General features: G+C 53.7%; 1 protein-coding gene across 2 annotated transcripts in view; it reads right to left on the bottom strand.

Moving 5' to 3' along the window:
- CPNE2 (copine 2) overlaps positions 1-15,828 on the bottom strand; it is a 54,175-nt gene that overhangs the window by 22,087 nt on the left and 16,260 nt on the right. Inside the window, exons 2-11 of one of the 2 annotated variants that reach the window (XM_065537494.1) lie at positions 14,781-14,995; positions 14,380-14,476; positions 12,245-12,424; positions 10,191-10,265; positions 8,164-8,235; positions 6,365-6,448; positions 5,994-6,083; positions 4,633-4,731; positions 4,064-4,150; positions 2,298-2,357 (exon numbers count right to left, since the gene is read on the bottom strand). In XM_065537494.1, the coding sequence (XP_065393566.1) occupies positions 2,298-2,357; positions 4,064-4,150; positions 4,633-4,731; positions 5,994-6,083; positions 6,365-6,448; positions 8,164-8,235; positions 10,191-10,265; positions 12,245-12,298 (621 nt within the window). In that variant the 5' untranslated portion in view covers positions 12,299-12,424; positions 14,380-14,476; positions 14,781-14,995. The remainder of the gene's footprint in view (positions 1-2,297; positions 2,358-4,063; positions 4,151-4,632; positions 4,732-5,993; positions 6,084-6,364; positions 6,449-8,163; positions 8,236-10,190; positions 10,266-12,244; positions 12,425-14,379; positions 14,477-14,780; positions 14,996-15,828) is intronic. The other variant, XM_045381997.2, reaches the window with a different exon arrangement.

Raw genomic sequence — 15,828 nt, 5'->3', positions numbered from 1 at the left:
ATAGGAGAGGTAGATGGGACATGGGAAGCCCACTCATCTCCCAGCCCTCCCCACAATATGATGGTCTGAAACCTAGAAACTGTCTGATTGTATCATTCCTCTGCTCTAATGCCATCTGTGGCTCTCTATTGCCCAAGCATAAAGTCCATTACCTAGATGTGATGACATAAGACTAACGTACAGTCCCAGATTCCTTTTTCTCCTTACTATCCCTACCTACACATTCATCTGTTCCCATATGCAGGCATTTATTCATGAGCTTCCCTCTGCATATAGTGCCAGGCTATCATTTCTCCCTGTTTAACTTTGCCCCATCTTCCAGGCCCAACTCAGATGCCACTGCTCCACTGCAACCTTCCCAGATAACCTCACCCTCAACCCAAGCCATCTCCCCATTATCCCTCAGACCATCAAGGGGCCTGGGACCTGGGGTTGCCTGGTAGAGCAGTGCCAGTCTCCCTGGAGGAGCCTGGCCCAGGGCTGGGAACAGCAGACAAGGCACATGCTTCATAGGGACTCAGGGCTGATAGGCGGGCAGGGATTGGGGCTCTACCTGCTCTCTCAGCCCCAGAGAATCCCAGACTAATCCCTGGAGAAACGGCACAGAAGGGTGGGCAAGGACGACCCCTACCCAGCAGGGGAGGGTTAGAAGTAGGACCCAGGGGAAGATTTGGCTACATGGGAACTCAGTTCCTGTGGGGTAGGAGAGAAGGGGCCACCCATCCAAATCCTCGTATGGCTAGAGGGTCACTCCCCCAGGTCAGGGGGAGCATGTCTTAGTCCTTGAGGGACCCCTGCAGGGACACAGCCTAGAGCCTGGCACAAAGGAGGCAGTCAGTGTGAGTTTGCTGAATGAACAAACCCATGCAGGAGGTCCAGGAGGGCCTGGCCTCTCCGCAGGGGAGGGGGCAGTGGTGGGCAGTAGGGTCAGAGGTCAGCAAGGCCAGTCCTGTGACTTCATGGCATCCTGCGATGCCCTCCATCTCCCATTGGGATCTAGGGGTGGTGATGGGGAGCGGTGAGATAACATGGGGAGGTGGGCAGAGTGTGTTACCCCAGCAGCTTCCTCCCTTCTGGGACTGAGGCTCCCTTGGGGTGAGGAAGCAAAGCCATGATGAATGGCCTAGAGTCTGTGGGGCAAAGACTACAGGCCACAGGCAAGGTGGCAGCTCATTCTTCCAACAAGAAATGATGGAGCACCTACTGTGTGCCAAGTACTGTGTGATATGCTGGGGTTAGAGTGGAAGCAAAATAAACAAAGTGCCCACACTTAAAGCACTCACATTCCAGTGGGTGCGACGATCAGGGAGAAGCAACGAATGCATATGAATCTTGGGGTGGCAAGTGCCCAGAAAATAGGAAAATATGGAGGGCCAGGCCCAGTGGCTCAAGCCTGTAATCCTGGCACTTTGGGAGGCCGAGGTGGGCAGATCACTTGAGCCCAGGAGTTTGAGACCAGCCTGGGCAACATAGCAAAACCTCATCTCTACAAAAAATACAAAAATTAGCTGGGCGTGATGGCATGCACCTGTAATCCCAGCTACTCAGGAAGCTGAGGTGGGAGGATCAATTGAGCCCTGAAGGTGGAGGTTACAGTGATCTGAGATCGTGCCACTGCATTCTAGACTAAGTGACAGAATGAGACACTGTCTCAAAAAAAAAAAAAAAAAAAAAAAAAAGGAAAAGAAAAGAAAGAAAATAGGAAGATATGACAGAAGAGCAGCAAGGCATTGAGGGAGGGAGGGAGGGCTCCCTGGAAGGTGACCTCCGTTACCTCCTCAGGCCTGAAAAATGGCAGGGGGGCAGCCATGCAAAGGTTCTGGGGAAGTGTTTCAGGCAGAGGGAACAGCAAATGCAGAAGGAACAGCAAATGCAAAGTTCTAAGACGAAGCAGAGCTTGGCGTGTTGGGCAAACAGAGGAACAGTGTGGTTGGAGCCCACTGAGCGAGGAGGAAGGAGACTGCAGATGAGGGAGGCAGCGATTGCTGAAGGCTTTGTGGCCAGTGAGGAGGAATTTGTTTTCTTCCACCTACAGAAGGAGCGTAGCCACCAGACTGAGAGCTGTGCACCTGTGCTCTGACCTGTAGCTAAGCCCCAGCTCAGGCCCATCCAGCGGGACCAGACAGCCCACTTAATGCCCTCCTCACTGGGCCAGACACACTCCTTGCCCCAGGGAAGTCCTTCCTGAAGTCTATCCTAAGTCCCTCTGGCTGCACTAGTGGCCCTAGTACAGCCAGGGCCAGGGAGGACCCTCACTGGGATCAGGGTGCAGAGGGAGCCAAAGGGGAGAGCCTTACGGTGAACATGAGCTGGCAGCCTCCCAGGATGTAGTCTAAGAAGGAGTAGTCTCGGTTTATCTGGAAGAAAGCGGATGAGTCAGTGGGCCCCCCTGACTTGGTCACACTCCCCGTGGGGGAATTGTTGCTCTATGTCCTGCAGCCTTAGTAGGGACAAGGAGGTCAAAAAAAGCTGATGGGCCTGATCTAATTACAACAGAACCCAAATCTCTCTATAACAAAGCCATCAGTGCAATGGCTCCCAATGGGTGGGGGACTCACAGAGACCCCCACATCCCACAGATACACAGACACATGCTGCTTCCAGGCAGGGTCCCAGGGCCCAGTGTCAGTTACCCGACATAGAGTGTCTCAATTTGTCACTGTTAGGTACTTACCTTCTCCTGGCCCTTATTAATCTACCTTTTTCACAAAGAGAAAGAGCAGGCCTCCAGCTCAAGGCCTTCCTCTAGAAGTTGATCAAGCCATTAAGACTGTATTCGTTTTGATGGTCCCTGTCTCTTTTTGGCAAAGAAGCCAGACCTTTTAATTTTGGTAGAGTTCTAATAATTCCTTTCTAAATAAACGTATTTAAGGAAGGAAAGAAAAAAAAAGAAAGAAAGAAAGAAAGAAAGCCAGCCAGCCAGCCAGCCAGCCAGCCAGGTATAGTGGCTCACGCCTGTAATCCCAGCAGTTTGGGAGGCCAAGGCAGGCAAATCACTTGAGGTCAGGAGTTCAAGACCAGCCTGGTCAACATAGCGAAAGCCCGTCTCTACTAAAAACACAAAAATCAGCCAGGTGTGGTGGTGCACCTGTAATCCTAGCTACTCGGGAGGCTGAGGCAGGATAATCCCTTGAACCCGGAAGGCGGAGGTTGCCGTGAGCCAAGATCACACCACTGCCCTTCAGCCTGGGTAACAGAATGAGACTCTGTCTCAAAAACAAAAACAAAAAACAATAATGCAGGGAAGAAAGGCTGATACAAAAAAGTAAGTAAGGCAGGTGCCAGAAATTGTGAAAAGTGATGTGAATGATGGAAATTTCAGAAACAAGGACCATCCATCGCGAGGCTGCAACCTGACATCTTGACCTTTAACAGAGCGCTTTTGTGTCGCGACATCACTGAATGCTCGTGTAAACCCCAGCCAGACGAGGCTCCAAATAAGGTTGGGGTCTGGGATCCACCCATTGGTGGAGAGCAGCGGCCAGACTCCTGAGCTGTCAGGCCCTGAGCCCAGGGCTCTTGCTGTCCTGCCCCAGGCTGCTTTCCTTAATGTTCTGCCAGATCCAGCAGTTATTTGCCCACCAGGTCTCCTGGCCCCCGCCCACAGCCTGGCCACTGCTGACATGAACTTCATTGCCTTTCTGGGCCTCAGTGGCCCTGGTTGTACCATGGGAGTCACAGTGACATTGATGCCAGCGAGGACAGGGTGCCCCCACCCAATGTCCTCTGCCCCTTGCAAGACCACCATGGGTGGTAGCGGCTTGCAATGACAATTCTCCCACCAGGACAGGCCCTGGAAGGTCAGCCCGTGCCTTCTTCGGCCTCCACACAGGAATATGAGAGAAGAGTAACCCCGGATATGCTCTGCCTCATGAATATCTCCATTCCACAGATGAGGAGACTGAGGCCCAGTGAGGTGAAGCTCAGAAGGCCATAGGGCCAGGATGTGGCAGAGCTGGGATTTGAACACAGGCCTCACTGGCTCCAGACCCAATGCCATGTCTTTCCCTTCTGTGTGGCCTGAAACCTGGCCCCTGGCTCAGGCTTGCCCGCACCAGCTCACCTTGCAGGATCGCAGAATGATGATGCCCGAGTTCTTATAGTTCTTCTTCTTCCTCTGCTTCTTGGGGTTGATGCACTCGAACTCCAGCTGGGCAACGCAGAAGAAAGAGACACTCAACTCGGGGCTTCTTTGTTCTTTGGGGACAGATCCTCCTTGTTGGCCCTACAATCCCTTCCACAGGCTTGACAACAGGGGCAGCATGCTTCCTCCAGGGAGCCTTCCGGGATGTCCACACCCAAAAATGGCAGCAGGATCAGCATCTGACTCCCTCCTCCCTAGATAACGCATCCCCATCCTGTCCAGCTGAGGGCCCAACATCATGGGATGATGGACAGCTCCTGACGGCTCACTGTGTGCTGGGCACTTCACCCGAATCATCTCATCAATCCCCACCCAAATCCTCTGCCCCCACTGACAGATGGAGAAACTGAGTCTTAGACTGAATGCCTTGCTCAAGGTCATGCAGCCAGAAGGGGGATCTGAGCCCCAGGCTGCTTGACCCAAGACCCGGTGCCCCTTCCCCGAGCCCTGCTGAGGTCTTGGGGTCATAGTACACATGCCCATCTCACCGGGATGCTGTCTCGAGCCTCACACATCTGTGACACTGAGGTCTGGAACTCGCCGATGAAGTCATGGCCCCCGTCATTGTCATAGTCGTAGCACATGACCTGGGGTAGGTTCAGCATGGTCACCTCAGAGCTGTCCCCCAAGAGGAGCTCTCCAGCCCCTCTCAACTCCCCAGGCAAACCCTCTGTCTTCTGTTTGGGTAGTGCCTCCCCTCAGCATCTGCCTAGCTGGCCTGGGTAGCTCCTGAACTGCCTCCTACAGGAAGTCTTCCGTGATTGCTGGGAAAAGAAGATGTGTCTGCCCCAATGATGGAGGCTGTACCCTCTAGTGCAGGCAACTCCACTCCTTACACACTTGGCAATTGGCTTCCCCTCTGTCTCGGGTTGTGACTCACCCAGCTTATGGCCTGGGGTCCTCTCTAGACATATTTTTTTCTGAGATGGGCACAGAAATCACAGCTCTATATGCTGTCTAACTGAGCTGCCATGGCCCTCCTAGGAGGAAAGCAAGGATTATTGTTCCCATCCCACTGATGGGTAAACTGAGGCCCTGAAAGAGAAGTAACTGACCAAAGTCTCGCAGCAACAGTAGCAGACCCAGTACTAGAACCCAAGATTCCTGGTATCCTACTTGGGAACCCCTGTCCTGACCTAGCTGTCTCCCCAACCCCATCTGCTCTAAGACTCAGCCCCTGGGGACCAAGAACTTTTATTTATTTGATTTGATTTTATAATTTTTTTTTTTGAGAAGGAATCTTGCTCTGTCACCCAGGCTGGAGTGCAGTGGCTCAATCTGGACTCACTGCAAACTCTGCCTCCCGCGTTCAAGCAATTCTCCTGCCTCAGGCTCCTGAGTAGCTGGGATTACAGGCGTGCACCACCATGCTCGGCTGTTTTGTATTTTTAGCAGAGATGGGGTTTCCCGTGTGGGCCAGGCTGGTCTTGGACTCCTGACCTCCAGTGATCTGCCCGCCTCAACCTCCCAAAGTGCTGGGATTACAGGCATTGAGCCACTGCACCCGGCCAGAGGACTGAGAGCTTTTAGAGAGACTGGTAATCACTGTCCTTACCATACCACATCTGATCGTTTCCAAGGTGTTTCCCCAGCTAGCAGCTCCGCAGCCCTCTGGGGAGGGCAAGACAGTTTTGGAGACGGGCTCAAAGGTGGGGGCCTGCCTGGGTACTTCAGGGCATCAGATAGATCCAGGATGAGGACCCAGTCTCCAGTCCTCCCTCCTCCAAAGATGGGGGTTCGTTCCATTTGCATGAGAAAGAGCTTTCTACAAGGCATCCCCGGGAGCCTCAGATAGACAGGGAGGCTGGAGCTGGCAGGGTGGGAGCAGGGTCCCCGGAGCCCCCCTCACCTGGATGGGTTTCTCCATGTCCCCATCACACAGGGACACCAAGGGCACTGTGAATGGCTTCCACACAGGGTCCAGTGTGTACTTGATCACCTGTGGGAGAGAGAGGGGTGTGGTGAGCTCAGGCCCTGGGCAGCAGTGCTCTGGGGTTGGGTCAGCCCAATAGGAACAGGGTGACAAAATGGAGACCCACAGCTACACTTTCAGAGACGGAAGCGAGCGTCCCTGTGGCTGGCAGGAAGCATGTCCCTCAGGTGCCACTGCGGGTCTTCCTGCACACTGCGCAGCTGTGACCGCACTGCCCTGTTCAGAGCTGTGGAGGGGCTGGACTGCAGGCCCACTGCTTAGAGACCCCTGGGCCCCCACGTACCCACCTCAGTCCTGTGGACCAGCATCCACTTGCCATCGTCTCCTGGCTTATAAAACTCCAGAAAGGGGTCTGACTTCCCAAAGAGGTCCTGGGAGAAATGGGAGGATGCAGGTCAGAGAGGCACAGCCCTGCCAGGTGCAGGCAGATGGGGGTGTGGCCCCGCTGCCTCCCCAGCTGGGTGTCAGGGTGGCAGCTGTGGGCAGAGCCAGCCTGGCCCCCTCCCCTCAGCCTCTGCAAGGCTCAGCAAGAGGCCCAGGGCAGCTGCAGCCCCCTGGGATCAACCAGGTCCCCCAGCAGAAATCCACCACCCTGAGGCTGTCAGAGCTTGTGCTCAGAGACCCCCAAGACCTACACCCTGTGTGAGTCAGAACTCCAGCACTTTAGATGGGCCAGGAACTTCAAGAGGGCGCCTATTCCCAAGGTAGGGTGAGGCCCCCAGCAGGATGTCATTTAAATCTATTTTATTGGGAATGTGAAAACTATCCTGAAACTATCCTGCACATGACGTAAGGAATATCATGGCCTAAAAAATCATTTAAGGTTTAAAAAGGGCCACTTTGTGTATGTGACTCTATCTATCTATCTATCTATCTATCTATCTATCTATCTATCTATCCATCTATCTATCTTTCCTTCCATCCATCCATCCATCCATCCACCCATCCATCCATCCATCCATCCACCCACCCACCCACTCACCCACCCATCCACCCACCCATCTATAGGGTCTCACTATATTGCCCAGGCTGGTCTCAAATTCCTGGCCTCAAGTGATTCTCCTGCGTCAGCTTCCCAAGTAGCTGGGATTACAGGTGCGAGCCGCTGTACCTGGCAAGTGTTACTTTAAAGAGATTATATTCAAGTGAGGGAGACAGAAAATAAAATAAGAAAGTATGGGCTAGGCACGGTGGCTCACGCCTATAATCCCAGCACTTTGGGAGGCTGAGGCGGGTGGATCACAAGGTCAGGAGAGCAAGACCATCCTGGCTAACACGGTGAAACTCCGTCTCTACTTAAAAAAAAAAAAAAAAAAAAAATTAGCTGGACATGGTGGCAGGCACCTGTAGTCCCAGCTATTTGGGAGGCTGAGGCAGGAGAATGGCGTGAACCCGGGAGGCGGAGCTTGCAGTGAGCTGAGATCACGCCACTGCACTCCAGCCTGAGCGACAGAGTGAGACTCAGTCTCAAAAAAAGAAAAAGAAAAGAAAGTATGCTAGACAGCAATAAGAATTAAGGAGACAAGGAGGAGAGGGTGGGAAATCAAAGACCAATTTCAGGAAAGGCCTCGTTGAGGAGGTGATGTGGGAGCAAAGGCTTGATGGAGGTGAGAGAGTGCTGTGTGAAAATTCAAGGAAGAGAGCATCCCAGGCAGAGAGAACAGCAAGTGCAAAGCTCCTGAGGGAGGAGAGTGCCTCGTTTAATTCACGGACAAGGGGATAGATTTGGCTGAAGCAGAGTGAAGTGCAGGGAGAAGGGGTGAGGTTGGGGAGTCGGGGCACTGGGGGACACATCAGGTAGGGCCTCATTGGGTAAGGACCCTGGCATGTACTTATACTGTGTGAGATGGGGATGCCCCGATGAGCAGGTTTCCAGCTGCGTTTTGAATACCCCTAAGGGATGGAACACTCACTACCTCAGAGGTGAAGGGGTCCTAATCTGGAGTGGCCAGGAGGGCCCTGTGCTGGATGAGTCCCTGGAATGTGATGGAGGTGGTGGCCCGGGGCCCCGGAGTGAGGCCACACAGCCCTGGGGCTGGTGGAGGTTTACTGTTCCCCTTTGGAGCCCCTCCTCTGCCCGCCTTACCTTCTTGTCCAGCCTCCTGCCCGCCAGGCTCAGCGTGATGACGCGGTTGTCAGACAGCTCCTGGGCAGCAATCTGTAAGGCCAGGGACATGAGGGGCTCCTCAGACTCCCCCAGCCTCCTGCCAGGCAGGATGGCACAGGGTGCCCCAGGAGCAATCCTCCAGGGTCAGGAGGGGGAAGGGAGGGGCAGTGCCAGGTGATCTTGGACAAATCTCTTGTTTTCCCCACACCTCAGTTTCCATCTTCTGGAAAATGGGGGAAATAACCCATCTGGAGATGAGGAATCAGGAAGTGGATCTATGCAAATCCGCAGGGCCCATGGGGTGGTGGGGGAAGATGAAGCACACACCGGGGGTGGTCTTGAGTCCCGGGGAGAGGTTCTGGGCCAGAGAGCAGCATGACTGGCCTCCTCCTGCCTCTACTGCAGCCACAAAGAGCACAGCTTCCTCAGAACACCAAGGTGTCAGCATCACAGCCACATCATTGTGCAGCTAGGGAAACTGGGGCCCAGGGGAGAAACTGAGTCCCATCAGTTCACACTGGTCATCTGTCCTATATGTATTCCCCATCAGCTATGGTTCCCTGACCCCAGCTCAGCCAGTGATGGCCTAGCTGGGTGACTTCAAGACTGCTGAGGCCCTCTCTAGGCCTCTCTCCCTCCCCTGCTGCCCACAGCAACACAAGTGGGCTGGGGCCTCTCGCTGGGGCCTCCTCTCCTCTCCTGCCTCTAGGATGGCCTCACCCAACGCAAGGCATCCGGCCCTCTGGATCCACAGACAGACGCCATCCAGGTTGCCCGTTCTCCCCTGCCATCCTCCCACTGGGACTTGCTCAATGACCCTATAGGGTAGGTCCTATTATCACCCCCATTTCCCAGGGGAGGGGACGGAGGCCTAGAGTGGAACTGCCAGAAATGCTGGGGGTGATGGCATACCCAGCTGAGTGGGGTCTGTCTGGGATGGCTTCTAGGTGGAGGGAAGCTGTCTTGTGAAGGTATTCATTCATTCATTCATTCATTCAGATATGGGGTCTCACTCTCTTGCCCAGGCTGGAGGGCAGTAGCATGATCATAACCCACTGCAGCCTCAAACTCTTGGCCTTAAGGGATCCTCCTGCCTCAGCCTTCCAAGTAGTAGTACTACAGGTGCAAGCCATGTACCTGGCCTGGAGAGGCATTTAGATGGGGCAGTTAGAACACTAAGAAGCGGGGGGAGGTTGTTTGGGAGGTGGCGACCCATGGGGCAGGAACACAGTAAGAGCCTGGGGTATGTTCAGGCTATGCTAAGAATTCATAGCATTTGAATTTGAACTTTGAACACAGGGCATTTAAGTGAAGGAGATTAAACACCGAGGCAGGAGAGCCAGGCAGGGTCTGAGGGGTCCTTCACAGCCTTGAACCGAAGGGTTGGTCAGGCAGTGGGGAGCCCTGGGAGGTTCCAGGGCAGGGGAGTAACGCACCGGAACACACAAGGCATGGCTTCTCCCTCCAGCCTGGCTGGCTCCCCAGGCATCACATGGCCTCAGAAGCCAGCCAGACAACCCAGGGGACGATCTCGCTAGCTCAGCTGCCCAAGGGAACTTCTTCTCTGGGCCTCAGGGGTGCCCTGGCTTTTGGGAGTCTTTGGGGACCAAGGAGCTCATTCCTGCCAAGGGCCTGCGCATCGCAGGGGGAATTGCTGCGCATCGCGGGAATCGTTGCGCATTGCAGGAATCATTGCACGTCGCAGCCACAGGCAGGGCACTGATGGGCAAGGCACTTCTGAACAACCCCCAGGGGAGGGCAGACAGGGGCCAGTGCAGGGAGGGGGCTGCTGGCAGGGCTCTGGAGGCCTCCCCAGCTTGTCAGCCCCCAGTGCATCATTTGTGGAGCCAGGAGCCGGTTGCTAAGAGACCTGTTGCTAAGTTGTAAGTTGGGCCTTTTTACTCCAAACAAAGCTGGTGATTATCTGCCAGGGAAGCGGCCCATTGATGGGGGAGGGTGTGGAGTGGGGGTGGAGGGGGTGCGGAGAGCCGGGAGGGGACTGGTACCGTAATCAAGCCCTTCCCGGCAGGCTTGTCATTCAGCAGCAGCAGAGGCCTAGTGATCTTCTTGCTGGAGACAATCTAGAGGAGAGAGGAGAAAGGGCGCTCAGTGAGGAAGTGGGGAAAGCCCCGGGAGGAAAAATCCTCCACCGGCGCCACTCGGCAGGGCTGCCTCCCGTCCTGGGCTGGCTGGTGACCTGCCTGAACGTCACTGTCACCCTGGGAGGTGGACAGCAGCCAATCTGGGCAGTGAGGAGCCTGAGGCCCAGAGAGGGTAAGAGACCTGCCTGAGGTCGCTGGCTGCAGTTGGACTCCCACTGCCCGGTTTGCCCCTAGGAAAAGGCATTTTGGAGACAACTGTGGGAGGTTAGCCTCCAACTCCCTTCTCCAGAGGCATTCCACAGACCCCATCTGCCTCAGGATATGATCTCTGATGGAGAGTCAAGCTCTGATTCTATGTATTTTCCTTTATTTTTCTTTTGAGACAGGTCTTGATCACGGCTCACTGCAGCCTCAATCTCCTGGGCTCAAGCGATCCTCCCACCTCAGCCTCCTGGGTAGCTGGGACTACAGGCATGCGCCACCACGCCTGGCTAACTTTTTTTTTTGGTAGAGACAAGGGCTCATTATGTTGCCCAGGCTGGTCTCGAACTCCAGCCTCAAGCGATCCTCCTGCCTTGGCCTCCCAAAGTGCTGGGATTACAGGCATGAGCTATAGAGCCCAGCCAACTCTATGTATTTTTATTGGTTTGAATAGGTAATACACTCACACAGGGTGCAATAATCAAAACGACAGAGAGGAAAAGTGAGCCACATTGAAAAGTCGCCCTCCCACCTGTGTCTGCCCACTGCACTCAGGGGCCAGCATGGTTCATGTTTCCTGGGTGCAGTGTGAGTGTCATCCTGTGCAGCGGGGAGCACACACCAGAATGATATAGTCCTGCTCCTGCGGGGGTAGTTCTTCTCCCCAGATCCATGCACCTGCTCTGTGCCCTGGGACTGTGCCACCTGGCTCTTTTGTCCTCTGACTTTCAGAGGTTCAGCCAGTTGAGGGGACAGGCAAGAGACGGGAGAGCAGGTGGCATGAGCAGTGGGGGCCCCGGTTTGATGGGAGCTTCTTCATTACTCTGGCTTCTGCCTAAGTTGCAGTCCAGAGGCCTCCCTCTATGGGCCACAGGTCTCAGCAGGCCCTGGCAATGCCACTTCCTCACCCTGCCTTCCTTCCAAGTGAAGGTGGTCAGCTTTCCTCTGGGGCCAAGCCCTGGGTTGGTTTCCCCATCCCTTGTCAGTTCCCTGCCCTGTCCACAAGCCCTTAAGCTCTCTTCTCAGTTACACCACAGGGTAGAGACCCTGACTACTGTACCCTGCTTCTTACACAAAAAGTAGACATCACAACCACGGCAGTCACTTGCTTTCTACATGGTCACCATCTCCTGGGAGGCCCCGGGCATTTCAGTCTCTACTAGGACCCTTCAAAGCATTTTCCATTTCATTCCCTCATCAACAGTTTAGGCTGGGCAGAGCAGTCATCATAATCCCCAAGGGAAATGTGGGGAAACTGAGGCCCAGAGGGGGATGGGAGCTTGCCCAAGGGCATACAGCTATAAGGAATGATTGAGACTTGTGTCAGGGGTGCCTAGCCCTGCTTGCTCCCGGCCTCCAGGAGCTTACCAAGGACTGAGATGGATGGGGAAGTGTGGCCCAGAGAGGGAAAGGAAGTTGCTCAAGGTCACACAGTGAGTCTGCCATAAAGCAGGACTACTATGGGCGTCTTGGTTGCTGGTCAGATGCTCCTACCCCAGGAGGTCAAGACCACACCTGATGACATCTAACAATCAGAATCCCTGGCCACCTGGGGCCCCGGTCTCTTTGGCTGCCCCCCGAGATGGGAGCTCTTCAGCCCGGCCTCAAACCCGCCAAGCCTGTTCCCCACTCTGCATCTGCACTTTGGGACCTACCCAGGAAGATGGGGCTATGGAAAGACAGGGCGAGAAGAGACTTTCTGAGGGGCTGTCCAGTCTTTGGGCCCCTGCTCCCCCACCCAGGAGGGCCCAGCTCACCGTGCCCAGGCTGCAGGAGAACTGGCCCAGGAAGTCATGCTCATCCAGCCGCATACTGGACTTGTCCTGGTCAAAGAGCGCGAACTTGAGCTTTTGTACCTCCTCAAAGTGATAGTCAAGCACGAACTTCTTGGAGAAGGCGGGGTTGAGGTTGTTGATCGCGGTTTCTGTCCTGTCGTACTAGCAGAGGGGCAGGGAAATGGAAGTCAGAGTGAAGGCAGCTGGTCCAAGCCCTCGCAGGCTGCTGGAAATCATTCTGCTAACTTGTACAACGCCTACTCTGTGCCAGGCTCTCGTGGCCATGGTCTGTAACCCACTACCCTCAGCTCACAGACGAGGACGCTGAAGCACAGAGAGGTTAAGTGACTTCCCCAAGGTTGGACAGCAGGGCCGAGATTTGAAACCGAGGTCTGACTCTACTACCCACACTCTTAATTCTTCGGTCCTGGTTCCATACCCAGGTGCCAGGGTAAGGGCTCGGGCCCTGCCCTGTCTGGGTAAGAGATGGAGGACACAAGGCCCTTTCCCCACCTTTGCCTCAGTTTCCGCCTCTGTAAAGGGAAAGGATTTGACTACCTGTGGTTTTCACTTTTTATTTTGGGAAAACCCCTTTTTCAAACCACATTTTACATGGAAACTGAGAAAGGAAACAAAAAGAAGGGAGGATTCTTGCGGGGAGGTGGGGTCAGGGACTCCCCACGGGGGTGCAGGGAGATGTTTGTGTCTTGTATAGAATCCTGACACTGTGCAGCCCAACACCCCACCTACTGTGGATACCAAAGCCTGGCTGAGGACAGGGCCTTGTACTGTGGGTCAGCAGTGGCACTGGGACAGGAAACCCGCCTCCTGGCCTCTGGATGCTGAGGCCCCAAACCGCGGAGTCTGGGTGACAGTCTATTTTGGGGCCCAGGCTGTGTTGACTTTTCCTCCCACCCAGTCCATTTCCAAGGGCTGGAGCAGCAGGCACTGAGGAAGTCTTGGCCCTGGGCTATGTTTAGCCAGGGTGGCTGGCCTGGGTGGGGGCAGAGGTTGTCAGGGAGGGTGGGGGGTGTGCCATGAGTCAGGGGGATGCCACTCCCTGAGGGGCACTCAGAGGTTCTAGAGACCTGGCAGAGGGGAACTGTGCCCCCAGACACGCCTCTCACAGGCCTGGGGCTCCCCCAGGAGTCCTCAGCTGGCCCCATGTCCCACCTCCCACTTCCAGTTATACCATCAACACGCTGGGTGACACGAAAAGGTCCCTCCCCACTCTGGGGCCCCTGTATCCCCCTCTGTAAAGTGGGTCAACAATCCCACACTGTTTTCTTGGCATCACAAGAAGGAGCCAACATCCATGGGAACTCTTTGTAAACCACAGTATGTTCAGGTGAACTCCCACCGTGGCCTAGTTAAATATCCATTAGAAAGTACACACATCTTTTGGGAAATACACATGCATATAAAGCCATCTGGAAGGCTGGATACCAAACTCTTAACAGTGGTTCTGTATGACAGGTGGGTTCCCAACAATTTTGATTTTCTCCTTTGGGTTTATCTGGATTCTCTACATTTACTCCAATAGTTTCCTTCTGCAAAAGCAAAGTTTTAAAACCCGAAGGTCTTCACAGCTTAGGTTTCTCAACATCCTTCCTCAAGCTGCAACTCTTTCCAACCTTCAAGCCAAAGTCTTCCAGCTCAGAAGTCTTTGCCTGGGGCACCAGTAATATCTCCAGATCTGGGCCTTCCAAGGGAGTCAGCAGAAAAAAATATATAATAATTTCACAGATGAGGAGACAGGGACAGCCACTTGCTTAAGGCCACACAGCAGGGAGTAGTATCACTGGGCCTTGGACCAGCTCCCAAAGCCTGAGCTCACTGTTTCTCTGTTTCTTACTGACCATGTGTTCATTTAGAAATAATAGGGAAAGGTTATTTAAAAGTGGAAGCAAACATTTTGTAAAACTATAAAATTTTAACTATATCACAATTTATAACAAGATGGGGTGTGGTGGTTCATGCCTGTAATCCCAGCACTTTGGGAGGCTGAGGCGGGTGGATTGCTTGAGGTCAGGAGTTCAAGACCAGCCTGGCCAACATGATGAAACCCCATGTCTCTACTAAAAATACAAAAATTAGCTGGGCGTGGTGGTGCACACCTGTAGCCCCAGCTACTCGGGAGGCTGAGGCAGGAGAATCGCTTGAGCTGGGAGGCAGAGGTTGCAGTGAGCTGAGATCTCACCACTGCACTTCAGCCTGGGGGACAGAGAGAGATTCCGTCTCAAAAAAAAAAAAAAAAAAAAGAGATATCAAATAATCAACATAAAGTATATAATTATAAATCTATAGATTTTAATTGTAATAAACACAAAGTAATATTTTAAATATATTTAAAACAAAATTTTATTTTAAGAGTAACAGTTTACCAAGTAATCCCCTGACACCAGCCCACACTCCAACTACTTCTATTGGAGTCCCTGGATCCCAGTCCTGGGAGACTCCCCCTCCCCAGCAGCCTAGCCACCCCCTTACCCACTGCAGATACACAGAAGAGCCTCACCTCGATCCATCTGCCATTGTTCTCTGTAAAGAGGACACAGAAGGGGTCAGACTTGGAGGTAACATCCCGGTCCAGTAGGTTCTGGCCACTCACCGACAGCTCCACCTTGCACACGCAATACTGGGGACCCATGGGGGCTGCCCCCGCTGCTGGGGCACCCCCACTGGGTATGTGGGCCATGGGAGCCGGTGGCGGTGGCAGGAGTTCCTGGCAGTCTAGGAGAACAGGAGTGAGGGTCAGAAAGTGGACAGACACCTGCTATGCTGCCCCACCATAGAGAGGCATTACCACTTGGCCTTTAAGAGGTGAATGGAGAGATGGAAGGCAAATTGAGGCGGGTTGTCAAATAACATGGGCAAAGGTTTGGAGAAAGAAGAATGCAAGGAAATGCATGAAAAGGGAGTCTGAGCTAAGCGCAGTGGCTCACACCTATAATCTCAGCACTTGGGGAGGTCAGGTGTCTGGAAACCTGGAGTTCAAGACCAGCCTGACAACAAGGGGGATCATGTCTCTGCATAAAATAATAAAAAATCAGCCAGACATGGTGGCGCGTGCCTGTGGTCCCAGCTACTTGGGAGGCTGAGGCAGGAGGATTGCTTGAGACTAGGAGTTCAAGGTTGCAGTGAGCTGTGATTGCACGTTACTGCACTCCAGCCTGGGTGACAGAATAAAACCATCTAAAAAAAATAAGAAAGAAAGAAAGAAAGAGAGAGAGAAGGAGAGAGAGAGAGAAAAGAAAAAAGAGTCTGTGTCTCTGGTAGATGTGTTAAATTTGTCTTTGAAGTTTTTCTCTGCTGTGGTCAGTCTTCACCTGTAAAGATGCACAGCTCCTTGTGTGTTGCCCCTATCACATGAGCAACAAATCACAGTGGACATGGGTATCTCAGATACTCGTTGTGCCAGGAAAACCTGGGCTTCTCCTGAGCAACTAACATGTTGTCATGTGCCTTGTGGCCACAGTAGAGCTGACAACTGCTCAGACTTCTCTCATTGCTTTGACCACTAGGAAGCTCACTTCTGGGACCATCAGAGGCGTTTAAACCAGAGC

Source organism: Macaca fascicularis, chromosome 20, assembly GCF_037993035.2.
Source record: "Macaca fascicularis isolate 582-1 chromosome 20, T2T-MFA8v1.1".
Lineage (NCBI taxonomy): Eukaryota > Metazoa > Chordata > Mammalia > Primates > Cercopithecidae > Macaca > Macaca fascicularis.
Note: the sequence above shows the minus strand (reverse complement) of the source record. Positions and strands in the feature narration are given on the sequence as shown.